The following is a 15,847-nucleotide window of genomic DNA, read 5'->3' on the forward strand; positions in this document are numbered from 1 at the left end:
AATAGTCATGAATTGCCAACAGTAGATTCATTTGTTGGTGTATATGGAGCCTGTGGAGCAATTGGTCGCTAAAAATATAATAACATAGATAACATTTTGCCAATTTTAAACTCGCTTTATATTTCCCCTTTACACTCGCTTTATACCTCTTTACTAAATATGTATTTACCAATATACTTGGAGTAGGTTCCTGTTAGCGTAGTTAATGTAGTTAGTATGTTTTTTACTTAGTCCTAACTCTTAAAATATGCGTGTATAAATTTGACACCTGCCGGATCATTAGTTTGTGAATTATAGCATTTTGAGTGAACCAACTTTTGTTATTGTGAAAAAAAATGGATAAAAACAAATTTCACGTGTTGATAAAATATTGTTTTTTGAAGGGAAAAAATACATTTGAAGCAAAAACTTGGCTTGATTCCGAGTTTCCGGATACTGCTCCAGGAAAATCAACTACCAAGGATTGGTATACTCAGTTTTGACGTGCTGAAATGAGCACCGATGAACGCAGTGGAGGAAAATCCACAAAATGATTTTGAATGACGGGAAATTGAAATTGAATGAAATAGCAGACACTATAAATATATCATTTGAAAGTGTACATCATATCGTTCCGAATATTTGGGTATAAGAAAGCTCTGTGCAAAGTGGGTGTCGCGCGAGCTCGCTTTTGGTCAAAAACAACGACGAGTTGATGATTCGAAGCAGTGTTTGAAGTTGATCAAGCGCAATAAACCCGAGTTTTTGCATCGATATGTGACAATGGATGAAACATAGGTCCATCATTTCACTGCGAACTCCAATCGACAGTCATCCGAGTGGACTGCATATGATAAACCCGCTCCAAAGCGTGGGAAAACGCAACAGTAGGCTGGCAAGGTTATAGTGTCTGCATTTTTGGGATGCGCACGGAATGATTTTCATTGACTACCTTGAAAAATGAAGGACCATCAACAGCGACCATTACATAGCGTTATTGAACCGTTTGAAGGATGAAATCGCCGGAAAAAGGCCACATTTTATATACGAAACCGCATGGTACCCACCCATTGCCAACATTAGAATTCGGCATGGATATATTTGGGATAGCCTAAAGAGTTGTAGTAGTCAAAAATTGTGGTATAATTCTTCAAAATTTACTTAATGAATCGTTAATGAATATCTATATATATATTTATAAATTAAACGCCCAAAACTATATACCATAAATAAGCTATTTTTCCTAACCTATTTAGAAACATACATATTACAAAGTACATTTTTGCGTTGCAATAACAATTAAAATAACAATTCTGAAAACTTGTATCATTTATTAATATTATAAATAAAACCACTTGCTTTTGTAAAACATTAATATATATATATATTTAGAACAATTGAGTATTATACAATTTGTACAACGTGGGAAGAATACTAATGGAAGATAATTGGATATGTCCAATACAGAATACGTCAATTTTTGTTAATATATTTAGCTACGACATTAGAACCATTTTTTTTTGTCACATTATTATTAGTATTAGAACATGGATTATTGAGGCGTATAACTATAGAATAATTTTCAAGTCCGATTTACAGTAAGACATTATTATTATTATTATTATTATCAACGTTATAACGATTAGATTACATTACTTATAAATTATCTCATTGTTTCCTACCAATTATCAGTTCTATATTATTATTATCATTATAGTTATTACTAAATATATCATTTAACTATAAAAATGTTATAATTATATATAAATATATATATGGAAATATGTACAACAATAACATTTCCTTTACAATAAGGATGAAATAAAATATCGGCTTAAATAAAACTACAATCTAATGTAATGAAAATTAGTCGGATCCAATGGAAAAAGGGGAAAATCGAATTATTTACAACGATGGTTCAGATCACTGTTACACTGTTCACGTCATAAGTACGTCATTGATTCACTGCACCAATTTCATTCATTAATTCTGAAAAGAGATAAAAGAGCAAAATTAATTAATGGGATAAAACTTTTTCAATTATATTGTCCTGAAAATATTGTCGGTTTTTCAATGGAGGTACTGTATAAAAATATTCGGTGGTTGTAGAGTAATAATAGTATAAGGTTGTGGCGAAATAATTTTAGTAATTAAAAATCATTCATTCACAAAGTCGCAGATAGTTGAGTGAAAGAAGTTGGGTATATCATATGTTGGACTTCTATAGATTCGGAAGGAAAGACGAGAGGAAAGTTAATTTTTGGGAATATTAATAGTATGAGTTACATTAAATTGGTCGAATAACATCAGTATCAGAACCCGATATTCAAATTTTAGAATAGTAAGCGCGATTCGTTGATTTGAATCCCCTTATTGAAAATTGTTGGGGTAAGTTAGCACATGTTATGTACTTAAATTTAACAACATTTTAACAAAAAATGCTATTCAAGATGAGTGGAAAAAGTTAGGTCGAAATTACATTAAAAATGATATGAAATATGATTGATTGAAGTTGTATAAACTAGAGGAGGATATACTCATTATTGAAATAAAAGTTAAAATATTGATTAGTTCTTAATTTTATCAAACTGTGCTACAGTTTTGTCGAGTCTTCCGAGCGCAAAATCTATTGTTTCCTTATAGATTGTAAATGATTGTTCTAATAGCTGTCTCATTGTAATGTCTACATGAATAGTAAAATCCAAAAGCTAAATATGAATTTGTATTTAGAGTTGAACTGAACAATATGCAATGTCCTAAAACTTTGTCGCAGTGTGTAGATCGATATAACCCAAACTTTTTTGCCAAATAAACTTGGCAATAAAAATTGATTTAATGTTCTCAGAATATTTTTATAAGTTAAAACCAAAATTGGCTTTATCATCACACGAGGAACCAACATCAGCCACAAGACACCTCCAACTTCATCTTAACAAGGTTAAATTGTGGTTGAAAACGTGGAGTATCAAGTAAATGAGACAAAATCTGTATGAATGTCAAAAATGAATGTTACATGGGTTGTGACATTCACGCTTTGTAGAAGAACATGTCCCTCAGTAAAATTGAGTAATCATGAACTTCCGCAAACAGACAACGTTAAATATCTGGGAATGCATTTTGATCGACGTTTGACATGGAGAACATATAGTGGCAAAACACAAATAGCTTGGGCTTAAATTAAACCAAATGTATAGGCGTAAATCTAAATTATCATTAGTAGTTTTGCTGTATAAGTCAATACTCCGGCCCATTTGGACATATGGTATTGAACTGTGGTGTACTACTAGCAAATCCAACATAGATATACTCCAGAGGTTCCAGAATAAAGTGCGGCGAGTCATCGTCGATGCCCCATATTACGTGTCCAACAAACTGATTCAGCGCGATATCCCCTTAGAACCCATAACGAGTATGATTCGAAGTGTTAGTGCGAAGTACTCTGTAAGACTGTTGGTGCAACCCAATACACCTGCCAACCAGTTAAATGTGCGCGATGGCAGTGTAGTGAATAGGTTCAAACGAACTGATTAATAGACACGTAGAGTGAGATTTAATGATGTCAAGAATAAGTTACAATAGTCTTTAGAATAAGTTCTAGTTAGAATAGTATCTAGAATAAGATTTAGACTATAAGTTGTACAGTAGATTACTACTGAAGTGACCATATACAGGTCAGGATAGTTATATTATATAACTGAAATCATTTAATAATACTTATTGCCCACGGGCAGACTATTGACGTTCTAAGAGATTAATAAAAAAAGACCAAAATTGTCAAGTAGAGTTTAATTTTTTTAAATATATTAATACTTAGGTAGCTTTATTCTCAGTTAAGAACTTATGGTTTATATCACAATATTATGATGACAAGAGCAGTGTGTTCTAAATCATTAGCCAAGTGATGAGTTCCTTAAAAATTCGATGTTAAATCAAAATAAATAAAATAAAATAATACGACACGTAGGCAACAAGTTGAGACAGATTTTATTAGAAATTATGACAAGGAGAAGACGACCTGACTTACGTTTAATGACATTGAAGTTTGACTGATTTCGTGAGTTACTTCACGTACTAATAGTATGTGTGTCACAATTATATTCGAGAGTCGCTGGAAATTAAGTGGTTAGGCCTGGAATGCAATGAGTTCGTGCAAATCAAACACAATAACATCGAGCAACACATAATGAATCCACCGATTTCGCAAATGCAGTGCTCCTGTGAATCAGGAATGAACAGCGTTCCACTGCGATCTAGAAATAGATTATGGTACCAACAAATCAGTTGCAATTGAGGAAAAATCGTGCGTAAACATTGTAAGGCATTAAAATACAGCGGTGAGTCTACTGGGGTTATATTCTGTTGATAGGAAAGTAAAATTGCCACAATTAGTCCCACCACTAGATCAATTACACACAATTTCTGATTAATTTTTGGTCAACATTTAAAAATACAATAGTTTTCTGCAAATGATGTCATTTGGTGTATTAAAATTTGTATTAAAAATGAGTTAACAAGCCTTAAACAATTGCAGAGGCAGCAACATGGAGATAGTTTAATTCGTACAAATTTAGGATAATAGGGATTCGGAATTGAATGTTCACAATCCAACGGTGAAACGAATTACTGTCTACAAACGTTTCTTCATCAAAACAACGATTTAGTCAAAGTGCTATTATGTCTGATTTCATTTGGCAGCCGTAATATCGTCATCAGACCTGATAAAACATCTATCGATGAGCGTGGAGGTTTTATTCGCCGAAAATCGATGAAATAGCTACTGTTATTGATGGAGAAAATTTACCAGATAAGTGAAATCCAGTAAATTGATAAAAATAAATCCAATACAAAATCGACAACATTTTCAGGACAATAAATAAAAAAATCCAATATTGTTGTTACGCATAATAGTTTGTTAAATATTAATGGTTAAAACCTACCACAAAACCCATTTGCACGCAAACAAAAATAACCAAAAATAAAAGCAAATGTTAAATGGCCGACGCTGATACCGGCAGGGCTTGGTTCTGCTCGGGGTAGTCTTCGTAGTCGTCCTCGCCCTCCGGGTCTTCATAGTCTTCCAGGCCGTCCTCTACCGGCTCCTCGGTGTCCAGCTCGGGACTGATGGGTACGGGCGATGGTGAAGGTATTGGTCGAGATAAGTCCTACGTTTGTTTTAGTAAAACGGTTAGTAAGTTATCAAACAACACACAGTGAGTAATAAATATATCATTAATTGTTTAAAAAGTTAATGTATTCAAATATTGGAGTCTTGAATAATATTTCGCTGTTTTTTAGAAGTTTATATTAATTTACGGTGATATTTATCTACAGAATGGATATTTTGTTGATTAGAACATTAAATTTTACACAAAGTAATGGTGAAGTTATATTCAAGGTTCTATGATGTTTTATATGAAAAAATATTAGCAATTTGCTGTATATTAAATAATGTGTTTATGCAGTTATTTGGAATTTCGTCAAATATTTGAATATTTATTAGTTTACATTATTAGTTTTCAAATATTTAACAAATTAACTAAAACATTTCCAGCCTAAGTAATGAAAACATTTTGGTGAACCTAGTTTTACATCAGAATAGTATTAGGTGCTTACATGTTTCTTGATCAGCGATATCTATTGGTGAAAATATGAAGTATTGATGTAAACAACTATTAAACAATATAATCTAACTGTAAAATGTAATGGCATAGTCAGATTTGAATAAGAAATAGTTATCTGAATAATTAGGAACTTTCACAAGAAGACAACGTTAAATATCTGGGAATACATTTTGTTTGACGTTTGACATGGAAAAACATATAGTGACAAAACGCAAACAGTTTGGCCTTAACCTAAACCAAATGTATTAGCTGCTAGGCCTAAATTTAAATTATCATTAGATAATAAAGTTTTGCTGTATAAGTCAATATTTAGGCCCATTTGGACCTATGGTATTGAACTGTGGGGTACTACTAGCAAATCTAACATAGCTATCTATATTAAGTCTCCAACAAACTGATTCAGTGTGATTTTAAGTACTCTGAAAGACTATTAATATAAACTAACGATGAGGTGTAGTGCGTAGGCTCAAACGCAAACTACTATACCAACTGAATAATAGACACCTAGAGTGAGATTTAATAATCTCTAGTTAATCTAATAAGTTAGAATAGTCTTCAGAATAAGTTAGGATATACTTTAGAATAAGAACAGTATCTAGAATAAGATTTGGATTATAAGTTGTACAGCAGATCACTTACTGAAGCGATCTTCTACATGTCAGGATAGTTATATAACGGAAATCATATAATAATGTCCATGGGTAGATTGTTGCAATTCTAAGAGATTAATAAAAAAAGTGCCTTTTAAATATGAAAAATGATCAAAATGCATACAAGCACCTATAGTATTTTTGTTTTCATAAAAATGTCACCTATAGTTTTCATACAGGTACAATTTATGTCTTGACTGGGAACATTTTAAACAATGTGTTATTTCGTTATTATTAATATTAAATACTTGTACATGTCAAATATTTTACATACTTTTGGTGGTCTCCATCCACATCCAGGTAAAGGTAATCCGTCAGCTCCCAGGGGACACGGTGCATCCAGACCAGGTACGCCTTGATCTCCTTTATCACCTTTATCCCCTTTTCTTCCTCTTTTCCCTATCGGACCCTAGATTAGAAGATGGAGATATTATTTTTTGGATGCAGACACTTCACAACTTTCATTAAAAATGAAATGAAGGTCTATTTATTATTTATTTTATCAGTTAACAACTCAAATATTTTAATTGATCCAAAGTACTACTTATGATATACTTACTGCATCGCCTTTATAGCCCTTGTCACCTTTGGGACCCTAAAATATCAAACGCAAAATTATAATAAAATATTACTATATAATATTAGATACGTAAGCATGCTTGATATTGCAGGAAGCTTTCTAAAGCGTAAGAATGCAAATGAGATGGTTATAATGTTAGTACCTCTTGACCAGGTATCCCATCGGTTCCCTAAAATAGAGCAAAAAACCAAATGTTAGTAGAGCATTAAATATATACAATAATTAATAATTAGTTATAAAAATGCATTTAGTATTTTGTTGAGTTGTCAAGAAAGTAATTGCGGTCTTATGATGTTTTGCTGATGTTCAGAAATAGTTTCAAACTTTTAAGATTAACTACCAGTATTAAAAGTTTAGTTAACATAATTAAAAAAAAATATGTTTAAGAAATATCTTTCTTTTGAAAAAAACAGAAAAATAGATATAAAATAAACTATCGAAAATATAGATATATCACTCAAAAAAATTTCGATATTTTTTTCAAAAATTATGGATATTTCCAAATTTTGATAGGAGATCTGGAGGAGAAGAAGAAAACAATGGTAATGTGTTACTAGCTACCCCTAGGTTAACTATTCTGGAGTATTAAGATAAGAAGTAGGTGGGTTTCGTTATATAATTCCGTTCAAATAAAATAGTTTTCGAGTAAATTAAAAGTTTTTGTTTTAAACCCTACACGTTTGACAATTGGAGCAATCATTTGAATTCTGAGGACATCATAAGTTATCAAGAAAAGAAGACATCGAATTGGCAATTCTTTAGCTGTTACTTGAAGTATTACTTAACACATTTTGGTGGAGTAGAGGCAAAAGCATCGCAGTTCAAAATCTAAGGTGGATTTAAGTTGTTCAAAGTTCTCTGGTTCTCTAAACTATTAGAATTAGGAAATATCCATGTCTTTGAAAATTATGTCTAGTCTGTGGATTCCTGGAATAAACATCGCAGTCCAGAGTGTAAGACTACCAAAGGCCTACTGAATTGTCAATTAACCTAGTCTTCTGTAATTTGACCAGAAGCTTGCAATTGAGGCCATTTTCTACAGGCTACATCTAAAATTTAGGCAAAAAAATCATCAAAGATCAACTGGTGGTCCAAGGTACCATTGATGCTCACAAATAATTTAACTACAACTCCAATCTGCCTAGATGGAACAACGATCACGTATATTCCTTTCATCGTTTCTTCAGTGGTTATATATACTTTTTTACTCTATACGTTTAATAAATTATTATTACAAAAGAAAAATAAATAGTAAAATATACTGAATATTTTAGTCCTTTTTAGTGAAACCTAATTAAAAATAATCGACAGTCTTCTGAAACTATACGTATAACACTGGAAATACTTTCTTGTCAACTCAACCTCTTGTTACCACAAAGTTACCATAAACTATGATTGTGAATTAATTTAGAGGGGCTTGAATTTTTGACGATTTTACTATACTACGAACATTTAGAAGATTTTATTTTTGGTATAGTTTTGTCATAGATATGAAAAAACTTGTGATGAGCCTCAGAAAAAGAATATTATTAAATGTTTATAAATATCCTTTATAATTAATTCACGATCCTTAATATTCTCAGAAAATTGGAATTAGCTTTTCTAATAATAAGTAGTTTAATAAAATTTACTGTGAGTATTCTCAAACTAAGAGAAATCGTCGTGTTAATTAATTTTTATTTAAATTAATACACTTACTGGTAATCCTGGATCCCCGCGTTCTCCCTTGCTTCCTGGCTCTCCTTGTGCTCCCTGATAGACCAGGTTTTCATTAGGACATTTATCGATATTTGCCAAAAATTATATATAAAGAATTTAGCTCAATGTTTTTTTTTCTTTTTAAATAATCCAAACAAAAAGTGTTTTCTACGTTATTGTTGTTACTGTTATATAATAGAGAGGAGAGATACTAAACAATACTTACTTTCATACCGTCAAGACCGGGAGGACCCTGTGAAGAAAAATATCTAAGAAATAGGATGTGAAACGTGAGCAAAATTTAAAACTAGATGAATGAAAATGATCCGGAAAATTATCTCACAAATCATAACGGTGACATGATGCTCACAATTTCAGTGTAAAAATCTGTCATGCTCTGGATCGGATCGTCTCTATCTAGCAAACTCGTATAGAACGTGTGTTGTATAAGTTGTGAGTATAAGGAATTGTTAGAGAGAGAAAGAGAGAAAGGGCGAGAAACAAATGCTGGTTATGTAGCAAACCATGCTGTGTTAAAATTGAGTGAGACAGATAGTGAAAGGGAGTTAATAGTGCTTAAGATTTTAAATAATAGAATCGATTTCTTATAAAGTTTTACATAAATCGTAAATTGATATAATAAGTTGACTTTACAAAATTACTATTTTATTTTTCAATTTTATAAATTACTTATAATAATATGTGATCTAGAATTTTCTGTTTGTTTACTTTTCTTAATCCGATTTTTTATCTTATCACTTCTGGTGTAAATTTTTTCAAAAATACTTTTCTGTAATTATAGTGAGATTCGTATATATTATCCATTATTTTAACACAGGTTATAGTAATGGATATAACAAGAGAACTATATTAATTTACGATTTCATTTCACTTCAGTGTTTCAATAAAACACTTTTAGTTTTGTGAGTTTTCGGAGAATTTTCAGTAAAATGCACAAAACCAAAATTATTGTTCTGCCAAACCTGAGGAACCAATATTGACGTAATTTACATCAATATAAAATAAAACATATAAGGAAAAGTATTTCAATAAGATAAGCTAAAATAAATGTTACATATATTAAAGTAATGGAAAGCAAGGAATAGTTCATAAATATGTAAAATTTAATATAATTTTGGTTTAAAAATTTAGTAGGAATTGAAATAATATATCCAACATAGTAAAAAATGGTGAAACATTATTAATAATAAATTTTGTTGTTAAATTGATAAAATGAATCAGATAATTGTCAATTGAAATGTTAGAGACAAAATAGTAACAAACTATAGTATTAAAAAAGCTGACTTTAGATAAATATTGCTACATAAAATAAACCTAGTTGGTCTAAACAAGAAACTAAAATGTAAGGAACAAAAATTAAATAGTAACAAGCCACGATTGATATTTTCTTCAGAATAGAACCGATTAAAAAGACAGCTAAATATAAATAATCAAGTCGAGAAATATCTGGACTATATGATACATTTCGATAAAATTTTTATCCAAATAACTGAAGTTCTATTCTCCACGCATTCTCTAGGATATCTGTACTTATCGTAATGGAAGTTAAGTGATGCTTACTTATCAAATTATTCAGTATTATAAGACTTACAGTTTGTTTTCTTTGGTTAATTGGTAACAGCAGCTTTTTATTGTCACTTTTACATGTACGAAATGAACGTCTAGTAGTAATATAAATACAGAACTGACAGTAACTTTTCTAAATTCAGTTCTATCTTTCTACTTATAGATTTTATTGTTTTTAACTCATTAGTAGCTGGTCCTTGTCAGATGGGTGATATAAAAATGTCTCAATTATTTATTACTTATACTGATCTATTGGTAAAAAATGTTACTAACTTATTAATTAAGATTACAGATGATAAAAATTTTTTTGTACTGCTGTATGCATAAAAGACATTAAAGCAAATGAAGATGGACAGCAACGATATTTATGTTTACGTAAATATTCTTTTCCAACGCATTATAAATTCTTCCACTGTATTTATGGTAACACATGATTTATTATCTCCCATAAATTACTAGAGATGTGGAAAGTGGCAAACATGTCGATATATGGCTTGCTTACCATTAATGCAACTTTTCGTTTAATTAACGTCGTATTAATCGATATGGCTTGTTACTATTATTCCAATCGGAATTTAATTAACCAACATTCAAATTTGTCTGCTTGGTTGGCGCAATGGTAAAGGTGACAGGACGGTTCACTTACTGTTGCGATAGTCGAGGGTTCGAGTCCTGCTGGGGCATGGTCGTAAATTTGTTAAAATTAATCAAATTTATTTGAATATATTTAAAGGAAAACATCGTGAAGTAAAATAATATTGTAAATTCGCTAACAAGATCGCAGATGATGATCTATTTTGAAAGAATCTTATTGAAATACTTTCAGTATAAAATGAGAAAAAATAAATAAATAGGAAAAATAGTTCCTAAGTACAAATATAAAGAAATAAAACCTGTTGATATTTCCACACATGCATAAACATTTATTTGATGTTTGTGGAGTTGGAATAATACAGCAGATTATTAAATATTAAAATAATAATAATTTACAATTATTTTTTATTGTTATTTTTACTTGGTTTTTTATCCTCTTGCTCACAACGTAACGGCCGAAGTTTAAATATTACATTCCTTCCGCATTTGACGTTACTCTAACTCAAAAGTAATACTTAAACGTTCGTCCTTTACTTGTAACCGATAACACTTCTATTATTTTATTAATTCTATAAAAATCAGTCACATTTAATAATTTGTATAAATAGTTATAACCTATTATTTAAAAAATGTTAATCTTTTACTTTACAATGTGTCACAAAACCCCACATTTGACGGAAACAAACGAAACAAAACATATGTTTAATTTTTACAAATACGATAATAAATTATACAAGTACAATAACGTCATTTCGTTTTATGTATATTCCTAAATAATAGCGTGTGTTCTTTTTAAGTAAACTTATTATATTTTATAGTTTTTGTCGATCTAACCTTCGCCCAGACGTTATTACAAAATATATTTATCTAATAAAACGAAAACGACGTAGTATGGCAGGGAAACAAAAACTTGTTTTTCCAAGCCTACTGGGTGTGATTTTGACGAATGCTACTTTTAATGGACACAGGGATATTTACAATGGATTATATTAGAGCGCGAAGGGTAGATCGTTATTTTTTGTTTTGGTTTCATCGTTGTTGATGACGAGTTATCAGTTTCTCTGGTGTCCGGGGATTCGAATTCGATGGATAATCAATAAAGGGTGAATCAATTAGGTTGAACATAATTTTGTTGTTGTTTATTGTTAAAGTGGTTGAGTAGTGGAGTCAGTGGAGTAACGGAACTACAGTTTCTCCATTACACAGTTTAATAATAGTGTATAATAAATTATAACAATAAAACGAATAAATAAATTAAACGAAATTGTGCGAATTTTTTGAAATAAAGTTCTCCAGCTCGGCTAAGTATTATTCGAATATATTCAGATACGAATTCGAATATAAGATACGTAATGATTGAAAATTGAAATGTAAGTAGTGGAATCTTTTATAGATTTCATTGGGACAAAAGACAAAACTGCCGAAGGAATTTCAAAGATGATTTTGAGCAAGTTTGAAGCTGATGGCCTCGATATAGCAACTGTAGAAGCCAAGCATATGATAATACTTCTTTTATAACTGGAAGGTATTCAGAAGTTCAGAAAAGTATTAAAGAAATAAATTCGAATCATACATGCTGTCTCACTTGAGACGAGTTTAGTAGATTTTTTCAGCGCATTAAAATGTGGTTTTCACTTTCTGCCATATCCACACATTGTTGACAGTCGCTACAGGCAAATGTTGAACCCTTTTTGGTTCAAGACGCGAAGTGGAGTGCAACAGGTGCACCAATAATACCTTGCTGACGGTACTATTAGAGAAACAAGAGGAGACAGCGTTCTAAGTTATAAAAAAATATGAGTGAAGAACTTAGCATTTCTATGAAACCGCAGAAGCGTATAACAAAAAGGAAGATTACTGTTGACTGGCTCAGAAATGCTAACTTATCTTGTAAAATGAGTTGAGATGGAAGCTCTTTTCCTCGTTAGATAGAATCATTATCGTGAACGTTTTCAGCAGATAACGTCTGCTATATTACTAGATTTGGATTACACTAAATATAATCTTCATTAGACGTCTGTTTATATTCAAGCTAGAACGATTTCGACGGTCGACTTGCATTTTTGCCACAGGCAACGAAAATAAATTCATTTGAATAATTAAAATTTACGACGAAATTCAAGCTGAAATACATTCTATCTTATATTATAATTTCCTGAGTATAATTAAAAAATGCAATAAGTAATGCTGTTAATGAGGTTTTTCAAAATTGAGATTATTCAAAAAATATTTAAGATCAATAATAAGTGCCTTAATATTAACCAATCTGGCGATCTTGTCTATTGAGCAAGAGTTGTGTGATGCTGTAGACAATGATAGTGCAACAAAAGGGTGCTAGAGCTTCAATTCACAAGATTTTAAAAGTGTTCTTAAATAATTGTTAACTATGCGAGAAAATCAAAAGCACAATGAACTAATATATTTAGAATAATGCCATGTATTTAACATATATGCGGGCAAAACTGATTACTTTTATGGAAGGTTCATGTTCTTCATATTGGAGGTCTTGATATAAAGATGAATGATGATTGAACGAAATTTATTAGTCTAATACTACAAATAATACTAAAAATGTACTCAAATAAGTCAAAATATTCGCAAGGATTTTCGAAATTGTTTTTTCTGATATGCACTCCGTATCATATCATCAATACTAAACAATTTTTATCCTATTTTTGAAAATGTTTTATCATTATTAAGGGCTGAATGAATGTTTAATGTAATATGCCGTAAAAAAGAACCAGGTCAACTATAAAGATAACAATGTGTTGATACAGGCAAGGATGAGATTATTTCATCATGTTTTAATCTTCTTACTTTTATGGAGGAAGTTTTCGTAATATTGTTATTAGAGAAACCAAAACAAAAAATGAACTGCTGCTAATCTTAAAATTGTAAGTACTAGAATGGACGTTTGTTTTGAAACTGTTTCTTCATCTGGCATAATATATAGGGGGTTTTTAGCTACAACGAACATCGAAACTATCGAAAACAAACAACGAAATTCAAAGGAAAATGCAACCGCTCGGTTCGTTGTACCTAAAAACTCGTCTTATACAATTTAAATATTTACCGCTAAAAAAATAAATAAAACAATAGCGAATACATACAGCGTTAGTTTGTTGTTGATGTTGTTTTTTTATTCTCTTAATAGATCTGTCGCATTTTTTATTTTTGTCGGATTATTAGAATACAAAAGTACATCTGTCCTTAATTTTATACAAAAGCTGCGGGTGTGCGTATCGGATCCGTCTCGTTTTCATTCGAAGATTCTGCGAGCAAACCCTTCACATCCGCACCCTCCAGCTACTACTTATTGTCCTCCTAAAATATCTCCGTTAGTTTCAATCGATAACAACTCAGAAACAAAGCCCAACGAACACTAGTACATCATTCGACCAATCACATAACAAACGGATATATTTTGCTGTCCAGGTAGTGTTTTTTGTGTTAAGTAAGACTGGTTAATTATTTGTTGTTAGGTGACTGAATATTTGGCAACGCCGCTTGGTCTAGTTATAGTATGTTTTCCTTACCATGGGACCTGGTTTTCCATATTCTCCCGGCCTACCGCTCTCTCCTCGAAGTCCCATGGGACCCTGTACGATTAAATTTAATTAATTACGACAATTCAAACACTTGCACTAATAAACTACTATTTGTTTTTATTAGAATTCAATTTTCTATAGAGGCTATGCATTTTTAGATAAGTATTCAGATATATTGGGTGATGAAAAAAGTTCGTGATGTTTTCCTTAATAGATGGCGTCAATTTCAAATTATTCAGAAAAGAGACTGAGTTTGAGAGTGTGGAGTGGCGCTTCAAAAGTTTAATGTTGAAAAATTATATAGCGAAAGAAATCATTCCCTATGTTGTTAATGCTATTGGTTGTTTGCATGTATTTTAATAATTTTTTTAAGTTATAAAGATATTTATTGCGAAAAAATTGTACAATATAAAGCGATCAAAATTTCAAATAACTTTCTACACATTTGTCCCCTCTTTTTGGTAACATGGCATTACTGTGTCGAAAGACTAATGGTTTGATAATGCACCATTCAATTAAAAAATAAATTTTTGCACTTTTTCGCTATTTCAAAATTGTGTTTCAGCGAAATCATGCTGTATTGATCTAAATAAGTGATAATATGTGCTATATTTGATGAATTGTTGGGCATGGTATTCCCCGTATAATTTTTGGAATATGTCTTCGAGAATTGTCATGAAGGAAGATGACCTTTCCTCTGTGCCACAACAATACAATTGCAATAAGTTGATTTAACAACTGTTAAGTAGCCTAACGTTTAATATGTGAAACTCGTTTTCTTCGAACTTCTTGTCCTTCCAGATAGATCTTTGTCATCACTTTAAATTGTTGAAACCAAATCGATTATTGGGATATGATCGAGTGGCTTCGGGAGTAGATTTTTTCAAATCAAACAATAAAAATAACGAAGTTCTTCATCTTCTTCTTTCATTATCATCTGTATACAGTGAATAACTCAATATTTATAAATGAAATTGATTATTTTATGTAGAGAAATATTAAAATCATCCAGTTTAACAATGTTTTCATTGATGTTTCGCATTTCCACAAATAAATATTACTGATCATACATGCAAGCAGCTAATACCAAGAAATAGGGAAGGAAAAAATAAAAATAACCACTATGCATAGTAATGGTATTTCTATACAAAATCTGCTGGGTGAACAGTATTTCGCTAGCTTTCTTTCTAGTAATTTTAGATGAAATTTGATTAAAAAAATCCAGCAATGTAAGTCGTCGACATGGATCTAGGATTGACCATAGATCTGTTTTAAACTATTTACAAAAATAAAATAAGTAAATTCAAAAAATTACTGAAATATGTCATACACAATAATGAAATTGGAGCCGACATTTAAAAATGTTAAGGACAAGCAAAGTATGGTGAATAGTCTTGAATAGAAGTGTTTTAGAAACAAAAATTGATACAGAAAATAGCGATGTTGTGTGTGTGGTCATGATTTACTTCTACTTAATCAGAAATTCAAAGTAGGCTATTCAAAGAAAACAGGTCGAATTCAATGCACCACGCACCACATATTTCTTTGATAGATTGTCGAACATTTGATGCTGAGGATACAAATTTTGTT

General features: G+C 30.9%; 1 protein-coding gene across 25 annotated transcripts in view; it reads right to left on the bottom strand.

Moving 5' to 3' along the window:
* Positions 1–1,341: 1,341 nt before the first annotated feature.
* The window catches only part of LOC143191543 (uncharacterized), a 544,206-nt gene continuing 529,700 nt past the window's right edge, over positions 1,342–15,847 (bottom strand). For 17 of the 25 annotated variants that reach the window (XM_076396802.1, XM_076396901.1, XM_076396868.1 and 14 more), the window contains 8 exons: positions 14,246–14,308; positions 8,755–8,781; positions 8,529–8,582; positions 6,973–6,999; positions 6,810–6,845; positions 6,525–6,659; positions 4,917–5,141; positions 1,342–1,968 (listed from right to left, as the gene is read on the bottom strand). In XM_076396802.1, the coding sequence (XP_076252917.1) occupies positions 4,968–5,141; positions 6,525–6,659; positions 6,810–6,845; positions 6,973–6,999; positions 8,529–8,582; positions 8,755–8,781; positions 14,246–14,308 (516 nt within the window). In that variant the 3' untranslated portion in view covers positions 1,342–1,968; positions 4,917–4,967. Of the gene's footprint in view, positions 1,969–4,916; positions 5,142–6,524; positions 6,660–6,809; positions 6,846–6,972; positions 7,000–8,528; positions 8,583–8,754; positions 8,782–13,875; positions 14,034–14,245; positions 14,309–15,847 lie in introns of those variants that run through there. The other 8 variants (XM_076396933.1, XM_076396773.1, XM_076396766.1 and 5 more) reach the window with 8 other exon arrangements.

The sequence above is a fragment of the Rhynchophorus ferrugineus genome, unplaced genomic scaffold (assembly GCF_030347505.1).
Source record: "Rhynchophorus ferrugineus isolate W39M unplaced genomic scaffold, kcgeb_rfMv2 rfM1, whole genome shotgun sequence".
Taxonomy (NCBI): Eukaryota; Metazoa; Arthropoda; class Insecta; order Coleoptera; family Curculionidae; genus Rhynchophorus; species Rhynchophorus ferrugineus.